At 45.2% G+C, this 12,190-nt stretch overlaps 1 protein-coding gene across 1 annotated transcript; it reads right to left on the bottom strand.

The window, feature by feature from the left end:
* Positions 1-5,275: 5,275 nt before the first annotated feature.
* Positions 5,276-6,818, bottom strand: LOC115088857 (putative nuclease HARBI1). The gene is made up of 2 exons (XM_029597034.1): positions 5,882-6,818; positions 5,276-5,732 (listed from the first exon to the last, which is right to left on the bottom strand). Exons 1-2 carry the CDS (start codon positions 6,597-6,599, stop codon positions 5,338-5,340), a joined length of 1,113 nt encoding a protein of 370 aa, XP_029452894.1. The 5' UTR covers positions 6,600-6,818; the 3' UTR covers positions 5,276-5,337.
* Positions 6,819-12,190: the final 5,372 nt, after the last annotated feature.

The following is a 12,190-nucleotide window of genomic DNA, read 5'->3' as shown; positions in this document are numbered from 1 at the left end:
TGTGGATCCTGCTATGATGAGAGAGCGTTCTTTTGTAGATGCATGTTTGGTAAGTTTAGGGGAGGGGAGCGGCAGTCTGGCCTGATGCTGCGATCTTGTTGGTCGGTTTGTTTTCTTGAAATACAGGTGTTCAGAAAACCATTGCATGTTTCTGTTATGAATAGCCTTGTGTATTAGTATAATGTATTTGTATATAATCCTGGATGCAAAATGCAGCTGCCCGCATACTCACCAACACACACCACCACGATCACATCACTCACTGGCTACCCGTTGTATCCAGGATTATATACAAATCCATTACACTAATACACAAGGCTATTCATAATAGAAACATGCAATGGTTTTCTGAACACCTGTATTTCAAGAAAACAAACCGAACAACAAGATCGCAGCATCAGGCCAGACTGCCGCTCCCCTCCCCTAAACTTACCAAACATGCATCTACAAAAGAACGCTCTCTCATCATAGCAGGATCCACAATATGGAACAGTATGCCCTCTGAACTACGCCAGGAACCATGCCACAGAAAATTTAAACAAAACCTAAAAACCTGGCTGTTCAAAAAAGCATACCCATGACTGACTGGGCCCTATATAGGCCGCACACGTCGCTGTTTAGCCTCGCTCCTGATTCCCCCCTCCCCTCCTTCCCTGCACTTGTTCCTTAGAAACGCTCGCTACTGTATAGTTCTATATGTAGATCAAATTCTCGGTAATCCTTGTTACTCTTACGCCAATGATATTTATTTGCTAAGTTAACTGTTAAACATGCTATTTGTTTTTTTTATTATTTTTGCTCCGTTTAATATTTTATTGTAAAGCCTGTTGCTGCATTACTGTTTGCTGTAAACCAAGGTGATGTGATGCACATGCCGCGGTATATAAAAAAATCCCTAAATAAATAGGAGAGCTCCGAGACAGGGAGAGCAGGCCCTCGAGGAGCGAATACCTGATCCCTTAGAGCAGAGAGATTCAGTGGTGTTGTACTCACTAGCAGTAGCAGAGGACCATGGGATGGGAGCAGCTAACGCCCAAGGTGTGTTGTGGTGATTTCTGGAGTCAACCACTGAGGCAACTGGGAGAAGTATGCAGATGAGCTGCATCTTCCCCAGTACCTGACCAACTGCTCAGGGAATGTGGTGTAGGAGCAGCTCTTGCCTGAGTTGGGTTGTGGTGACTTCCAAAGTCATTCACCAAGGCAGCTGGGAGAAGTTTGCAGATGGGTTGCAACCTTTTGAGTACCTCAAATTCATATATGGTACATCTAGTAAAAAGGAAACCACCACCTGCTGTATGACTATTTAATTTATTTATTTATTTAGCGTTTTTCTATACCGGCATTCGTGATTAGAAACCACATCATGCTGGTTTACATGCAACAAGGGGTGAGAACAAAAAACGGAACATAAACAAGTGCAAAGAGATCAAAAGTTACATTACAACAAGGGTCTTAAAACTGGGAAGAGAATTAGAATAAGAGAGCCGAGCAGTTAGGATTACATTATTTACATTATATTGCGAAGTCTCTTGTGAAATTTGCTATCTCTTATAAAATTGCTATCATTTAGTTCGGATCTGGGAAGGCTTGTTTAAATAGCCATCCCATGAGCCTTTTTCTAAAAGTCGGTAGGCATGGTTCTTGTCTCAGATCTGGAGGGATAGAATTCCATAATGAAGGACCGGCTGTGGAAAAGGCTCGGTCTCTGAAAGTTAAGTAGTGAGTGGTTTTGGTTTGAGGAACGCGGAGTGATCCTCTGTAGGCTTCTCTGATGGATCTAGTGGATGTGTGTTGTCTAAGTGGTATTTGTAAATCGAGCGTTGCTTGGTGATGTATAGCCTTGTGGATAATAGTGATGGATTTGTGGATGATTCTAAAGTGTATAGGCAACCAGTGCAGGTTCTTGAGAGTGGGGGAAATGTGATCTCTTCTCCTGGTGTTGGTCAGAATTCTCGCAACTGTGTTCTGGAGCATCTGAAGGGGTTTGATGGAAGCGGAAGGGAGACCTAGTAAGATAGAATTGCAATAGTCTATCTTAGAAAAGATAACTGCTTGAAGGACCATTCTGAAGTCTCGCACGTGAAGGAGCGGTTTGATTCTTGTAAGTACCTGGAGTTTATAGAATCCGTCTTTAGTAGTTTGTTTGATGAAGGATTTTAAGTTAAGATGGTTGTCGATAATTATTCCTAAGTCCCTTGTTTGGGTGGTAGGTGGGTTGGTTGGAAGACACGGAGATGGGTTGCTGTTAGCTATGGGAAATTAGGGATGTGCAGAGGGACGCCATACATTGCATTCGTGATTCGGATTTGTCGGGGAGCAGATACATTGCATTCAGCCGTATGGTGCCCCAACGCATTAATACGGCGATTTCTATTCATGTCCCAGCTAAAATTAAAATTAACTACAACCCCCCACCCTCCTGACCCCCCCCCCCCCAAGACTTACCAAAACTCCCTGGTGGTCCAGCGGGGAGTCCGGGAGCCAACCCTCGGCCCCGATTTGAGTTGGCCTTCTCAGTAGGCTGCTGAGCTCCCAAGTCTCTGCACATACTAATCGATTCCTGCGGATGCCGAATCCAGAGGGAGAAAATGTAGGTAAGGTCGCCTTACTGCTGCGTTGGAAGGGGGGCCTCAAGTTTTTAATCGGGCATACTTCACTATACTGTCTGATAACTGCTCACCAGGGTTTGATATGAAGGGGGACAATCACTGTCTAACTTGTGTAGTCGGCTTCTCACCAGCCTCTCGGAGGTGCAATGCACTGGCTTTGTAGCTGTCACAGAAAGGGCTAGTTCATTACCGTAATTACGGGTTGGGAGCTGCAACAGCACGCACATGTGGCATATTGGTTAATTGCTGCACGCTCAGCTCTTTGATAGGCAATTATGCCCAACACAATGGAGGGAGATAGGCGGCACGCATATCTTAATTAAAATAGATAGGCAGCGCGCACAAGTCACTCAGCACGCACATGTTCCGCGTGAATTTTAATTATTGGCGCGCGTACTTTGTTTTCGCGCTGATGGGATCAGTTGTGCGCATAGGTTACGCCCCACTGGGGAGGGCCGCGCACAAATTGAGATCACTTTAAAAGGATGGGCGATCTACTCACTGGCCATCTTCACCATGGTTCAAGCATGTCCTGTTCTCCTCAGGAAGCCGAACTTCCTGCCAGCTGAGGTTGACATGCTGGTGGAGCATGTTATGCGGCACCGGGATCTGCTGTATGGTCCACAGTCTCGTACGGTGGGTGCATACAGGAAGGAGCAGATCAGGCAAGCTGTAAATTCCGTGTTCCACCACAACCACAGTATTGAGGAACATATGCATAAGTGGAGGGACATGAGGAGAGTGGTGAAGCGCAAGCAGGCCAGGCAACTTGCTGAGGGAGAAAGGAGCCACATCACTCTCTCAGCCTCGGAGCAGCTGATACTGGGAACCATCTCGGAGGCAGCTATGGGTGGCATTGGCCAGCTGGACACCATGCACCGTGTAGGGCAGCAAAGTAAGCAGAACACCACCTTGGAAAATCCCCCTATTATCCTATCCATGTACCTACTCACAGTATAGCAGCATATGTCTTCATGTACCTATAGCTACTGATTATTGTTAACCTGTATAGCCAACACTGTGGCCATTTCAGGTACAGCAATCAGTATCCAGGATTGCAGCCAGGCCTGCTGTACTGATGTATGTACCAAGACAGCACAGAGCAATGCACAGCTACACTTTTGGGAGTACTGTAGTAGGACAGTGTGCACTGCTCTGGTTGGTGTGTATGGTGATGCAGTATATATGTGGTCATACAGCAGGCAGTATAGTGTACTATAGTACATGTTAGTTCGTATAGGCAATGTAGACTTATCAGCTGGTGCACATGGGACACAAGGCACACAATGCTGGCTTTAAACAATAGTCGTCAATGGGAGGGTGCATTTCTCTGGGAATTGATGTGAGGCATATGATCAATGTCACCTACTCAGTATTGCAGGTTCAACCTTGCAAAGGGGCCCTCTCACTCTTCCCCCCCCCCCTTCAGCCCCTTCCCCATTTGTTTCCCTTTCAACTTCCTGTACCAGACATGCCAACTTCACAGGTTACATAGCATATTGCACAGGTCACGTGCCCATGGATTGCATAAACAGTGTGGTTTGATTAGGTAGAGGGTTAAAGTGCAGTTCGTACGACAGGGCTCTCTGTTCTAGGTCTGGCTGGAAAAGTTCCACATTCCATGCAGCACACTGACAACCCTCTGGTGTCCAGAAGTGGTTGTAGGGTAGGTGCTACATGGTGTGGTTGCCAGCCACACTATGCCGCACATGATACCCCAGGGGTGTCATGACAAGTGCCATGTGACTACCACTGGAGTATTAGTCAGGCCTGCAACTAATGGAGCGAAGTACATCACACCCCTATTGTCAGTGTGTTAATTCCCATACGCTTTAACATTTAGGGGAGCCAGATGATGAGCAACCCGGACCTGCACCTAGACGACCCCCAACGGCTGTACTGGCGTGTGCGGGTGGTCCGTGACTCTTCGGAAGAGGAGGAGGGGGAAGCCTGTGAGCACATGGAGCAGCAGCGGCAGGGAGAGGAGCCGGAGGACCCACTCGCTGAAATGGAACCTGATCGTCAGCAGGACAGCAGTGCGTCCGACCATCCTGAGCCCCAGGCCGATCCGTATACCGGGCAGGCAGAGAGCCTCATACAGCAGGGCACCGGCATCTTGGATACCATCTCTGGCCTGTCTGAAGTGGTGCAGCAGGAAGGCAGTGCCCTCCATCTTACTGTCAGGGAGGGGTATGAGCGGCTTGAGGGGTGCCTCCAAGACCTTTGCCAGGCTACTGAGCAGTAGACAGAGGTTTGGAGGGAGTTGCTGCAGCCCCCGCCACCAGTGGCTCCATGGCCTTTCATGCCTTACCCTCAACCTTATGTGCCTCCATACCAATGGATGACACCTGCCCATGCAGAGGTGCCTGGGGTGGTACCTCCACCTGTGCCACCAGCGCCTCAGCCTCTTGCAGGCTATCAGTGGATAGCACCCCCACCTCCAGTTCCACCACCTCCTCTTCCACCACCACCACCACCAGCAGAAGAGCTGTTGCCCCTGGCTATTCCTTCCTGTAGCCATGCCCCAGATGTGCCCCAGGCACCTCTGCGGGTAGTGTAAGCAGTGGGAGGAGTCCCCTGCGCCGGAGTACCCGGGTGGGGCAGTCTCGGCTTTGAGGCTCATAGGAGAGGACGGCCAAGGAAGTGAACTGTCACAAGGTTTCAGTTGTTCCTTATAACTTTTATTTCATTATCACATTTGTCACACTTGTAAATAAATGCACATTTATCACCTACGGAAATGGCTTTCTATGAGACTGTTCCTCTCTCGTATCGCCTGCCTTTGGCTCAGGTGATGTATTTCCTCCAATTCCTCCATGGACAGCTGTATGTCCTCCTCCTCATTCTCTTCAGGCCTATCCTCAGGTACAGGGATGTGTCTGTTAATTGCCAGATTATGTAGAATACAGCAGGCTAGGAAAATCTCACACACCTTAGAGGGGGAGTACAAGAGGCACCCACCGGATCTGTCCAGACAGCGGAAGCGTGATTTCAGGATGCCAAATGTTCTCTCGATGACAGCCCTGGTCCTACGGTGTGCCCTGTTGTAGCGCATCTCAGCTGCAGTGTTGGGGTTGGCCATGGGAATCATGAGCCAAGATTTGAGGGGATAGCTTCTGTCACCTGTAGCATAAGAGAAAACCAGAAGGTTAGATAATGTCTGTGCATCACTGGGGTTCAGCTCACAGGGCTTACAAACAGAATGCCTACTGTGGCACCCTATATCTAGTGATTGTACTAAGATAGGTGGGTGCTGTTAGTTGCTCTACTACCTAGGAGCCAGCCCCCAGTGATGTGACGCAGCTGGAATTCTTCATAAATCCTGGATTGGGTGAGAATGTAGGCGTCGTGGGTGGATCCAGGAAAGCGAGGCACCACATTCGTGATGAGGCCCTTGGCGTTGCACACCACCTGCATGTTTAGTGAGTGGAATCCCTTGCGATTGCGGTAGATGGCCTCATCTCCTCCTGGTGCCCTTAGGGGCACATGGGTGCAATCAATAGCTCCCAAGACCGAGGGGAAGCGTGCTATTTGGTAGAAGTCTCTCATGGTTTCATGCTGTTCCTCTCTTCTGATGGGGAAGGAGATAAAGTGGTGTGTGTGTCGCAGCAGGGCAGCCAGGGCCTGCTCCAGACATCTTGAGGTGGCACCCTGAGTGATTTCAGACGTCAGGCCAAGCGGGGTTTGGAAGCTGCCGGTAGCCAGAAATGCAAGGAAGGTAGTCACCTTGATGTGTACAGGCAAGGCATGGCCCCTTTGTGTGCGAGGTTGCAGGTCACCCTCTAACATTTGGCAGAGGGACAGTATGGTCTCCTTATCAAATCTGTAACTGGTCATTACTTCCTCCTCAGACAGATCCAGAAATTGGGTGCGAGTCCTGTAGACTCGGTGTAACGGGTACCGCCTCCGACCCAGCTGCCTTCTCCTCCTCTCTCTTTCCCTTCTGAGCCTTAGGGATTGCAGCACGTATATTGCTGCTGCTGTGAACATGTGTAGACAGGGAAATGAGCAAAGAATGGCTGTCTGTAGACGCTCCTGAGGCTCTCTCTCCTATGGTCATACGCACATTAAGTTGTCTATGGAAAACGGTTCCACTGTCCCAGTTTACAGCGGGCACTCCCCCAGGCCCTCTCCTGTCCACCTTCTGGCCTTCTGCCAGATGTCTGGAACTGTAGCGATGTCAGACAGCAGCCACAGAGCCTTCAGTCATTCCTTGTGCACAAAAAAAAAAGCAGTAGTAAATATACGCGAGTGAAATCTGATGCGCGCGCCGGTGGAGTTATGAGTGTCCCTTATAAAATATGTTTTATGCGCATACGTTCGGTCTCCGCCCCGACACGCCCCTTTTGTATTTGTGTAATGTTGCTCGCGCAGGTCCACTAACACGCACAATACCGCTATACAAAATTCGGGTTGTGCACGCCACTCCCGTTTACGCGCATAAGTGCCCGTTTTTGCACACATACAGCTTTGAAAATCTACCCGTAAGTGCTTATATGCACACATTACAAAATAAGTCTAGCCGTGCGCACATGTGCACCAAATTTTCAGTGGGTGCACAATTCGCTTCTACCACAGGAATCGATGGATTTTAAAAGGGGCGTGTGCCCCTTTAAAATCCCTGACACCATTCCTAGTTTTACCAGTTTTTCCCCAGTTCACCCAGTTAAGAGATAGGTCCTCCAAACCCTACTACTTTAATACTCTTCACTCACCCCCAGTTGGCTCCAACCCTTAAAACCCCGCAGAACTGCCTAGTATTCTTATATGTCATCTATCCGGCATGCGCATGATATAAAATCACGCATTCATGTGCGCATACATAGTTGCTAAAAATCTACCTCTATGCATGTAAGTCCAAAACCTGCCCTGCCCCCAGGAATGCCAACTCAGTCTGGGTAAATATGTGCATGAACAGGATTTACATGCATAAGTTTACCCAAGTATTGGGTAGCAAATTTTGGAAGAGGCCATTTCAGCATGTAAAGCACTGTTGATGTGTGGAAGTCCCTTCGAAACTTCCCCCTTAAATTGGTAACAATCTTAAAAAAAAAAAAAAAAAGTCTAGATAAAATAAATATGGGAAGAGACAGATTAATTCCAACCCTATACAAATCAGGTCAGGCTAAGGTCATTGAAATAAAGTCAGGAAAGTCCATAAATTTGAGCAGAGACGTCTCCTGAGTTATTTGTAGCTTGATTCAGATCTCCATATTCACCTTTTTCAGATCTTTAATTCAGCCTGCATGTATGTAAATATAGGAAGTTTCATACTTATTTTAAATCTGTGAAGGTTCACATTGACTGAATATTTCAAATCGTTTGAGTCCGTGAATATTTGCATTCATTCAAATTGGAACTGGATCAAAGCTGATTCTGATTGTCTAAATAAACTCACATTTTTACAGATTTGAACATGATTAAAAGGATTTTGTCCATTCTTAAGCAATATGTCTTGTATAACTAGTTGACATTCTTGTTCATTATGATCTGGAGCCGGGCAGTCTCCCTTATTGCAATGTGGATTGAAAATATGCTCAGCTTTTAGCAAAATAAAATCTCCAGCAATACATCTGGAATACAAGGCATCAGTCCTATCTTAATTGATTTAGATTTTGGGATATTTCAAGTCTTAGGGCGTCTTGTATTAATTGTCAATGGAAAAAATCATTGTCAATCCCAAAAGAAGTTGCAGAGCAATAATTCCTTCTTGACACATGAGTATTTACTGTCAGGTAATGAATGCCCTTCCTTGGCTAAAGGCTCTAAATCTTGTTAGAGGTCTTTTATATTCTACAGATAGGAAACTGTACTAGTAAACATGCTGCCTTGTCTATTAGAGGTTTATCTAATCAAGTGTTCCTACCTTAGACTTACCTGCCAATGACAATAAAATAAGAAAATATGCAAGATAATTAGATTTACATTTTAAGATTTTTGTATGTCATAGGATTGTGCTTCCTTAAATTGTAAAAAAAAAAAAAAATGAAATTTTAAAATGCCCATTACCATTGTGTAGTACTGCAGCTCTGTGCTTCTGATGAAAAATGTAAAAAACTCTTTTCTAGATATTCAAAATAAGTGTTATCCTGCTAATTTATATGAAACATTCAGCAGCCCCGCCATGCTGCTGAATATCCACATTACAATCTCTACTTAGCTGAATAAGTCATAAGTAGCTAAGTTAAACCTGCTCTATGGCAGGTCTAACATTCAGTTAACTTAACCAGATAAGTGCGAATATTGCTACTTATCCAGCAAAATTAACCAAATAAGTTGTATCACACTGATCCGTCTATTGCCTGCCCACTAGATATCCAACTATATATTTAGCTAGATAAATGACTTATCCAACTAACTGGCAGCTGCTGAAGGTAGTAGAATATTCGGGATCAGTGTGTTTTGTGTTCTGCTTGCCTATGAAACAAAAGAAGAGATTGCGGTTGGGATTTCGTAACAAGTTATTGTGAATACACACTTTTAATTTTATATTAAGACTTGTTGGCCTAAGCACAGAAATTCATGGAAAGTCATACATTCTGATGGACTGGGATCATACTGCATGCCAGTACCTTCTCTTTCTTTGTTCCTTCCCCCCCCCCTTTAGCTAAATGTTTGTCCCACCACAATTTTCACCTGTCCTTATACATTTTTTCCCTTCTTGACTTTACCTTCTGAAGAAAAATCATTGTTCATTAGGTTTAAAGCCACTGGAGTGAATTTTCAAAGGGGTTAGATGCATAAAAGTAGCAATTTCAAAAGTCCATTTATGTGTGTAAATTCTTTTGAAAATTACCACCTTTGTGTATAGTCAAAGTCCTGTGGGACATATTGAATCTTATTCCAGCATTCTCTCATTCAAAGTCTTATTACTCATATCTTTGAAAGATTGGCCCCAGCTTAATATGCAAATGATGGACTACACAATATATTGTAAATCCTTTTAATCATGCCTAAGGAATCCTAAATCAACATTATTACTAGGCAGATCTCATTTTTGTAGTTTTCATTAGCTTAGCTCAAAACGTAGACAAGAAACATTTTACAAAGGCCATTAAACATAATTTGTTGACTGTTTTCCAAATTCCTTTCTCCATTTAAATATTATGCATGAGCATTCTCATAATGAGGCTGTTAATGAAGTCATCTAAGCCTAACACTACCTAAGAAATACAGCACATCCACATAGCTTGAATCTATCTCATCTGTCAATTTTTTTTTCAGAATTTGCATCCAGCAGTTTTCAACAGCCAGCAAAATATGCTGTGTGGTTTGTTATATGGGGAAGTCTTCATTTAAAACAAAGACCACATGAAAAATCCTATAAAGGTTATCTTGTATGAAATGATATACTATGTTAACTCGCATGGAATTATAATAAAAACAAACAAACCATCATTACTGCTGGATCCTGGTACGTGTTGATTTAGATGCTAGGACTGAGTGGTTTAGCCATTATTTTACCATTACTGAGACATAGTTTGCCCCTCAGGTTAAGATATCTTGTAAGGGAAGAAAGCAGAGAAATAGGGAGGGGATTACTTGGCACTGGCTGCATTGCAGTGAAAATGTCCTCTTGTTAGCTTAACTTTCCCCCTTTGACTTTGAAATGAAATGAATGTCATGAATACAGAACAGTAGAAAGCCTTCATTTAGTCACCTCATTAAGCTTTACATTTAAGATTTTCTGCATGCTTTTGTACGATCCTAAGTCCAGTCCTCCAATAAAGTTGTGTTAATCATTTATATATATATACCGTATTTTTCGCTCCATAAGACGCACCTGACTATAAGACGCACCTAGGATTCAGAAGGGGGACATAAAAAAAAAAAAAAAATTGTGCTAAACCGGCTCTGCGTCTGGACGTCTTATGGAGCAAATTAGGGGATTGCATTGGTTTTTTTTTTCTCCCCATTTTGTTTTCGGGTCTGGGGAGGGCCATTTCTGTCCACTCCCCAGATCAGAAAACTTTTTTCTCTGGGAACCCCTCCCCCCAAAAAAAACCCCATCCCAACCCTTTAAATTAATAACCCCACCCTCCCCCAAGACCTGCCAAACGTCCCTGGTAGTCCAGCTGGGGTCCGGGAACGATCTCCTGGGCTTCGGCCGTCGGCTGCCAGTAAACAAAATGGCGCCGACGGCCCTTTGCCCTCACTATGTCACTGAGACCGACCAATAGCAGCGGTCGGTCCCAGTGACATAGTGAGGGCAAAGGGCCATCGGCGCCATTTTGTTTACTGGCAGCCGACGGCCCACACCCAGGAGATCGTTCCTGGACCTCCGCTGGACCACCAGGGACGTTTGGCAGGTCTTGGGGGGGTTTGTTAGATTTTTTTTTTTTAATATTCGCTCCATAAGACGCACATACATTTCCCCCCCACTTTTGGGGGGGGAAAAGTGCATCTTATGGAGCGAAAAATACGATATATATAGATAGATAGATAGATAGATAGATAGATAGATAGAGAGAGATAAATAAATGGTGCCCCTGGTGGCAGGTCCTCAGCTCAGGGCTAATTATCAAGGACTGCTTCCACAAAGTCCTTTATAGCTGATCCCTTCCTGAAGTTTCTCCCGCACAGGAGTAGAGGATAACCATAAAGGCAAGGAGGCTATGGGTCAGCACCACTTGTAAGGGAAGGCCCTCTTACAACTAGGCCCCTGAGACCAAACGTCCCTCCTTCTCCACTAGAGTAAGGGTCACCTCCCTGGCAGCCCTTTAAAACAACATATTACATCCAGGCAGAAGCTTCTTATGTATTGAAGTTTATTAATTAAACCAAACTCCACAGAAAGGAAAAACACTCAACTTAGCAAGCATTACCAACCAAGCTTCTCACTCTGAGTTTCTAGCATACTTTCCCCTGCACAACATGTGGGCAAAGTAGGTTTTTCCCCCAGTACATTCTACTTCCCCCCCAAGTATAACATAGTACTGAAACCTCCCCCACTGCAGGAACGTCTCCTTAGGCCAGCTGCCAGGTCCTAATTACCTCTTTTCCTCCAGCTACCTTAATTAAGTAAAACAACTCTTTTCCCTGCTACAAGCTCCCCTTTGCTGTGCAGTCCTAAAACCATTTTCTATTCTTCATTCTAACTTATACTTCATTCCAACCCTCACAATAAGCATTCCCCACATTTACATAAACCAGCTAATCCCTCTAATTAACCCTCAAGGCACTGCTGAAGACACTTATCCATACCAACTGTTACACAGACCTTAAAAGTGAAGGAACCCTGTTAGAGCTGACTTAGCTTTTAGTGGAAAAGGTCTGCCTAGGCACCATCCCCCAGCCTCAGGCTTTGGATCTTACTTGCCTTCCCTCCAGCTCTCCTCTCTTCCTTTCTCTTTGGAGGGCTACTCTCTTTATATCAGATAGAGTGCCCCTCCCTAGGGAGACACCGCCTCTGGGTTTCCCTGCCCCCAACCCTTCATGAGGCTGACTACCAGGGCACCTGGGAAATGTAGTTTCCTTCCTGCAAAATAACTGTCCCATTGAGGAAAACACCTCAAAGTTTTACAGCACAGAGACTCCGCTCTGGCTCAACTCATCACTATATATATATATATATATATATA

This window comes from Rhinatrema bivittatum, chromosome 3, assembly GCF_901001135.1.
Source record: "Rhinatrema bivittatum chromosome 3, aRhiBiv1.1, whole genome shotgun sequence".
In the NCBI taxonomy this organism is placed as follows: Eukaryota; Metazoa; Chordata; class Amphibia; order Gymnophiona; family Rhinatrematidae; genus Rhinatrema; species Rhinatrema bivittatum.
The sequence above is the reverse complement of the archived record's forward strand: the minus strand, read 5'-3'. Positions and strand labels throughout refer to the sequence as shown.